Source organism: Sprattus sprattus (assembly GCF_963457725.1).
Source record: "Sprattus sprattus genome assembly, chromosome: 7".
Taxonomy (NCBI): Eukaryota; Metazoa; Chordata; class Actinopteri; order Clupeiformes; family Clupeidae; genus Sprattus; species Sprattus sprattus.
In genome coordinates this window covers 2,860,995-2,868,494 of record NC_137926.1, presented here as the reverse complement: position 1 = coordinate 2,868,494, position 7,500 = coordinate 2,860,995, and the positions used below count along the sequence as shown (strand labels likewise).

General features: G+C 48.7%; 1 protein-coding gene across 3 annotated transcripts in view; it reads left to right on the top strand.

Annotated features, from left to right (window-relative positions):
* pam (peptidylglycine alpha-amidating monooxygenase) overlaps positions 1–7,500 on the top strand; it is a 76,236-nt gene that overhangs the window by 20,208 nt on the left and 48,528 nt on the right. For all 3 annotated transcript variants that reach the window (XM_080842507.1, XM_080842505.1, XM_080842506.1), the window contains exons 5-6: positions 3,765–3,852; positions 7,156–7,247. In XM_080842507.1, the coding sequence (XP_080698633.1) occupies positions 3,765–3,852; positions 7,156–7,247 (180 nt within the window). The remainder of the gene's footprint in view (positions 1–3,764; positions 3,853–7,155; positions 7,248–7,500) is intronic.

Here is a 7,500-nt window from a genome sequence, read left to right as displayed (position 1 = left end):
CGTCTACTCCTCTCCTGTTGGTTGGAGGCTGGTCTCACCATCCAGTGTCTTATTCACTCCGATGTAACACTCATGCTTAGCCTGGAGCCATCTGTCAGCCATGTTTACGGTGAAATCTTTTGGCTCGGCTTGCTGCGTCTGAATATTTGAATATTCAGTGAGTCAGTGATCTGTATAAACAGTGTCTCAGACAGCCAACGGTGGGCAACAGTCATAATATGGGTGGATATACAGGCATATGCCATATCTGGATAGAAGCTGTGTGGGAGTGTTGAATGAACTTGAGATTTATTATATTTACATGAAGTTTTGAGAGAGGTCCACTGTACAAGCCTGTTAGATAAATTAATATCAAGACGTTGATATTAATGAGACAAAGACCAGCAATCAGAATTTCAGCGCTTTATCTTTTGCAAAAGAGTGAGATGTGTCACAACCAAATATCATGAACAAACTCCAAAGAAGAGCTGGGCGCAGCCAGCCTTATGTGAGTAGAAAAAGCAGGTTTCATCACAGACAAAGGGCGGTATTCTCCAGTCCTATCGCTTCAGAAGTTGCTGCAGTGATCTCAGAATATGTCCTTGAGAGTTGAGCATTGTGCATGATTATCAGTACAAAAACAGGTGGTTTGCCTCAGCAAGAGAGTATTCAAGGCCTCAGCCTGTAGGCCTCAGCACACAGGAAAAGCAAGCAGATTAAAAATACAATAACAATGTCTTCACTCAAATTTCTCTATCAAAGCCCAACTGTGTGAGGGGTGCTACTGTATTTCCAGCTTCACCCTTGGTTACCCTGGGTTACCATTTCACCATTTTGCTCTGTTGAATATGCAGCCTACGAGGGAAGCAAGCTTAACTGAGAGATGGTTTACAAACATAGTTATGGCTAACATCTTAATTGTTTAGCAGTAAATAAAATCCCCTCACTTTCAAGGTTTGGCCTCAAGAGTTTCCACTCCAATTAGCATCTCTGAACCCAGTCTGAATACTGAGTGTCCTGTTACATGAAACTGTAACTCCAGGGTACCGTCTGAATACTTAGGAGCCTGTTACATGATACTGTTACTCCAGGGTACCGTCTGAATACTTAGGAGCCTGTTACATGATACTGTTACTCCAGGGTACCGTCTGAATACTCAGGAGCCTGTTACATGATACTGTTATTCCAGGGTACCGTCTGAATACTCAGGAGCCTGTTACATGATACTGTTACTCCAGGGTACCGTCTGAATACTTAGGAACCTGTTATATGATACTGTTACTCCTAGGCATTGTGTGTTGTGATTTAGGTTTCACAAATAACTTACAAAGAATCAGTGTCGAGGAGACCAACAGCTGCATTTTATACTTGACCCAGATTAATTATTCAGTGCCTCTACAGGAGCAAACAAACAAACAAACAAAAAACTAAAAAAGGCAAAACAAAAATGACACTGATTCTGCCGTCTTGGTGTTGACTTCCTGGCCGTCTGGTTGGCCAATTGGCATGGGCGCGTCTCTGGGTGAGAAACCCGATCTCGTGAGCAGCTAATGTGAATCTGTGCAGTGTGTCATTGCTTATGTATGTGTGTGTGTGTATGTGTGTGTGTGTGTGTATCCTCCTTCCCCTCCGCGGCTGTGTCTCATCCTGAACCACTCGTGTGGGTTAGCGACGTGCCAGCTGCATTATCATCGAGCTGCAGTTTTGATTACGGCCCAGTGGCCGCGGTGCGATCGGAGGCAGCTGACCCAGGCCCAGTGTGATGGCCTCCAGTGAGGCATGGAAAGGAAATATCGACAGCGGCTGATGGCGTGACTGAAAGAGAAAGAGTGAGAGAGAGAGAGCGATAGACACACATACACACATACACACACACGCACACACACACACACAGAAAGAAAGAGAGAGATAGAGAGCTAGTGTTGGCCTGATTAGCGCGGGTGTTTACCCAACTGTCCACCTCTTTCTCTCTGGGTGGAGGGTGATGTCTATATCTAGGCACACACACACACACACACACACACAAAAAGAAAGAGCGAGATAGAGAGAGCGATAGACACACACACACACACAGTGGAGGGTGATGTCTATATCTGCCTCTTCTGTGTGTGTGCGTGGAGGGCTACCGCGAGGGATCCCCTCAGTGCCTCAGTGACGTCCATACAGGCGTTAGCTATAGCATTAGTGGGGGGACAGTGGTACAGGAGGTAGAGAAGTCGTTTAGTAATCAGAAGGTTGCTAGTTTGATTCCTCACTGTCGAAGAGTCCTTGAGCAAGACACTGAACCCCTAATTGCTCCTCATGTGCAGTGTGCCATCAGTGTAGATGTAAAATGTATATCCTTGTAAGTCGCTTTGGATAAAAGCGTCAGCTAAATGACTAAATGTAAATGTGAGCATTAGCTCATGGAAAAGGAACCCCTGTGTGCCTCAGTGACGTCCATACAGGCGTTAGCTTTCCCACACGAGTGCGTACTCAGGCTCAGGGAAGAAGGCAGTGTTTCCTGCGTTAGGATCCCATGACGGCACCGTAAAGCAGCAGAGTATTCTGTCCTGTGAAAAGAGCCTGTGCATTAGGATCCCATACCTGCAGCAGAGTATTCTGAATGGAATGCGTCCTGTGAAAAAGAGCCTGTGCTTGCTAATCCTTACGTGAAAGAGGCGAGTGGAACACGGCCACACGGTAGCGTATTCAAGGACTGCACAATCTAAAAGCTGTATAGAACTCAGGGGCATGCATAATGCATAATTCAGGGCAAGTTTGACAGAACCCCCTGTCCTTTGCGCCTGGCTGAAGGGAAAGAGCTTTGATGGCCCAGGCTGAGCTGCAGTTGTGTACTGATGTCTCCGACAGATGATGAAATACACCAGGACTGTCCAACGCTGCCCTCTCCTCACTCAAACACATCATCCATTATTCATGGCGGGATTATTCTTCCAGAGAGAGAGAGAGAGAGAGAGAGAGAGAGAGAGAGAGAGAGAGAGAGAGAGAGAGAGAGAGAGAGAGAGAGAGGGGGAACAGAGGGAACAGAGGGAGAGAGAGAGAGAGGGAGAGGGAGAGAGAGAGAGAGAGAGGGAGAGAGAGAGAGAGTGGGAAACAGAGAGCAAGAGAGAGAGTGGGAAACAGAGGGAGAGGAGAGAGAGGGAGAGGGAGAGAGAGAGAGTTAAAAAGACAGACAGACAGAGAGAGAGAGAGAGAGAGAGGGAGAGAAATAGAGAGAGAGAGAGACAGAGACTAAGTGAGAACAAGAGAGTTAGTGCGAGCTCGATAGGAAGTGTGAAAAAGCAAAGAGCTAGAGAATGAGAGAGAGAGATAGAGGGAGAGAGGGCAATCGTGGCGCTGTCAATCACTTTCGTATGGAGAGCGCATTGATTTTCCTGCCCACGAGGACTGCTGTCTGGATGGTTTGTTGCCGTGCTTGATGCACAGCCCAATAACCAAGGAGAGATATGGAAGTGCTGCTCATATTTCAATTCCTGCGACCCCCCCCCCCCCCCCTCCAGTGCTGTGTGTGTGTGTGTGTGTGTGTGTGTGTGTGTGTGTGCCCTGGGTACTCTGGAGCGTGCTACCTACTGCATGTTTAATGGAGTGCTATGCTCATAAATCAATACAAAAAAATCAGCACAAAGCCTAAAATTCAATTTGCAACAAAAGCCACACCATACATACTTAATGTTCCTCAGGCTAGAGCCCTGCTGGAGACCCAAAGCATGGTCGTGTTGATCAGTTTCAGAGTCCTGAGTGGCGTAACCTTTAACCTTTAACCTTTTGAACTCTTTCCACAGTGGACTTTGTGCCCCATGCCACGATGGACACCGCCCACCACATGCTCCTGTATGGGTGCCGGACGCCCGTCTCCACCAAAGGCTACTGGTGAGTAGGAACCCGACATGCTGCGGTACTATGAGTAGGAACCGGACCTTTGAGTAGGAACCGGACATGCTTCTGTTCTATGAGTAGGGACTGAACCTTTGAGTAGGAACCCGACATGCTGCGGTTCTATGAGTAGGAACCCGACATGCTGCGGTTCTATGAGTAGGAACCCGACATGCTGCGGTTCTATGAGTAGGAACCGGACCTTTGAGTAGGAACCGGACATGCTGCTGTTCTATGAGTAGGGACTGAACCTTTGAGTAGGAACCGGACATGCTGCTGTTCTATGAGTAGGGACTGAACCTTTGAGTAGGAACCCGACATGCTGCGGTTCTATGAGTAGGAACCCGACATGCTGCAGTTCTTTGAGTAGGAACCGGACATGCTGCTGTTCTATGAGTAGGGACTGAACCTTTGAGTAGGAACCGGACATGCTGCTGTTCTATGAGTAGGGACTGAACCTTTGAGTAGGAACCCGACATGCTGCGGTTCTATGAGTAGGAACCGACATGCTGCGGTTCTATGAGTAGGAACCCGACATGCTGCGGTTCTATGAGTAGGAACCGGACCTTTGAGTAGGAACCGGACATGCTGCTGTTCTATGAGTAGGGACTGAACCTTTGAGTAGGAACCCGACATGCTGCGGTTCTATGAGTAGGAACCCGACATGCTGCGGTTCTATGAGTAGGAACCGGACCTTTGAGTAGGAACCGGAACATGCTTCTGTTCTTTGATGCCTTTTCACTGCTGCCTAAACTCACAAGTGCCTTGCTTGCATATTTAGCTCAATGATAATCTCGTCATTTAAAATCTGAGGTAATTACAGGCTTCGTTATCTCCGGAGTAATGAAGCGGTCTCTGCGTCTGACACGACAGAGATACGTGGGATGCAGAAGGGGGAGGAGCTTTATTCAGGACCTGGCTTTGCTTTCCCTTAGTGAGGACAGGCCCTCCATCTAAAAACAAAGTGGCTGTGGAGTTTTTAAAGAAATTAATTCAGTGAGTTGCACCGCTAATTGTTAGCTTTTCTCCATTAAGGAGAGTGCCCAGGGCTGATATGCCAGCCTTGCGCAGTGTCACCCAAGCAGTTAATGTGTGGGAGGACTATTGGTCTCTCCTGAGCAGACACACAGAGAGAGAGAGAGAATGAGAAAGAGAGAGAGAGTATGAGATAAAGAGAGAGTATGAGACGGGGAGAGAGAGAGAGAGAGAGAGGGAGTAAGAGAGAGAGGGGGAGTGAGGGAGAGAGAGAGGGGGAGTGAGAGAGAGAGAAGGGGAGTGAGAGAGAAAGGGAGAGACCTCGAGCTCGAGACATTCACTAATAAACTTGCCAGTTACCATAGCAACTGCAGCCAACTCAACAAAGGAGGGGGGGGGGGGGGGGGGCTGTTCTTCTCCAGATCCCTCTGGAGTGTTATCTTAAGGCTGTGTCATGACAAACACAAAAGAAGAATCCCACCAAATGGGAGCTATCTGCCACTACATGCGCTCAGCACACAGTGAAGGACACTGAATGAATGGAGGCACATTGAAAGCAAGGCCAGAGAATGCCAGGCTGTTGCCACGATTGATCCCAATTCAGGGAGGGGGAACTCAAAAAAAAAAAGCATGTCCCAGCCCAGAGTTCAGTCAGCTTCTCAAAGAAGCCATCATCCTTGGCGTGGTCTGCTTCTTTTGTTTTATGCTGTTCTGTTGTAAATCTTTTGACATTAGTACAACGGCTTGCTATTCATATGTTCATATTGGCGTTGGAGGGGGTTAATCTGCCTACTCCCCGCACTGTTTCATTTATCCGTTTCTCTTTTTTTCATCCAGTTTTTCATCAAAAATTAATCTCTAAGAGGGATGAACCCCCCTCCTCGCCTTCCCCTTCTCTAACTCTTAACAGCCCTTAACCACCCCCACCTCAAAATAGCATTAGCCATTCAGAGGGCGGAAGCTGTGCGAAATTGTAGGAGAGCAGAAGCTTTAGAAATCAAAGAGATGAGAGAGAGAGAGAGAGAGAGAGAGAGAGAGAGAGAGAGAGAGAGAGAGAGGGGGGGGGGAGAGAGAGAGAGGGAGAAAGAGAGAGAGAGAGAATCAGTGGGGGGTGCTTGAAAATAGGCCATTCAGCGAGACGGGACTACCAATCACACTTCCAACACCAGATCCAGAGCAAACTAAACCAGAACTGAGTCACGCCATATTCTAGCAGCGGCAGACATCACAGGCCAGGCCCACAGCACGACGCACACGCTATGAGCTGAAATACCCTGAGTGTGCTGTTTGACAGAACAGCCGAAACAGAAATGTACGTGGCCAATGACGTACTGGCAGACGCAGATGGAGTCAAATATGTGTTTCTAGTGATGTCTGGTGCCGTCACAGTGTGTTTGAGGGAAACACCGACGTCAAAATCGGTTAAAAAAGGGCATTTTTGCCACTTCAAACCTTTCAATTTCCTTACTCTGCCTAAAAAGTGGTTAGAACATAGTTACCCAGTAGATGGATAGAAACCTTGTACACTACTTAGTGACGATGCTTGGTATCCTGTGGGACATTTTAGGAAATAGCCGTCTCTTTTTTTTTGGAACAAATGGGTTTTTATTTTTTGCCCATTAGGAATTGATCTGTATTCGCGCTGCTGTTTTGCGAGCAGCATCCCAAGATGTGGATGATAATCGGGCGGTTAGCGGTGGAGTGCTGTGCCTTGCAGAGTTCAAGGCTCCGGGCCAATTAGATTTGGGTTCAGTTCAGGAAATAGAAAAAGACCATATTCAGGGAAGTGCTGTTTCCAAGCAGTCGGTCTTATTAATGCCCACCAAACCACATGGAATGACAGCTCCATTAAGTGGAGAATGCAGAGTGGAGGTCTGACCGTAATGCTCTTGCTCTCGCTCTCTTTCAAGTTGACTGCTTGGTGTGTGTGGAGGGAGGGGAGGGCAGAGCTGTGTGTGTGTGTGTGTGTGTGTGTGTGTGTGTGTGTGTGTGTGTGTGTGTGTGTGTGTGTGTGTGTGTGTGTGTGGAGGGAGGGGAGGGCAGAGCTGTCAGGGTTTTGTTTGTGTATTGATGACTCCCATCCGCAGTGGGTGAATAATGGACTCTGTGGAGCTGTGGGCTGTATTGAGGGACGACTCTGTGGAGCTGTGCGCTGTATTGAGGGACGACTCTGTGGAGCTGTGGGCTGTGGGCTGTATTGAGGGGACGACTCTGTGGAGCTGTGCGCTGTATTGAGCAGCGACTCTGTTGAGCTGTGGGCTGTATTGAGGGACGACTCTGTGGAGCTGTGCGCTGTATTGAGCAGCGGTTCTGTTCTTCGTTTAGGGACTGCGGGACCGAGCAGGGGACCTGCGAAGACGAGGCCAAGATCATGTACGCCTGGGCGCGGAATGCCCCACCAACCAAACTACCCAGAGGTACCCCCCTCTCTTGCCCCTCTCTGTCCTTCCTCACACCCCAAACTACCCAGAGGTACCCCCCTCTCTTGCCCCTCTCTGCCCTTCCTCACACCCCAAACTACCCAGAGGGACCCCCCCTCTCTTGCCCCTCTCTGTCCTTCCTCACACCCCAAACTACCCAGAGGTACCCCCCTCTCTTGCCCCTCTCTGTCCCTCTTCTCACCCCAAACTACCCAGAGGTACCCCCTCTCTTGCCCCTCTCTGTCCTTCC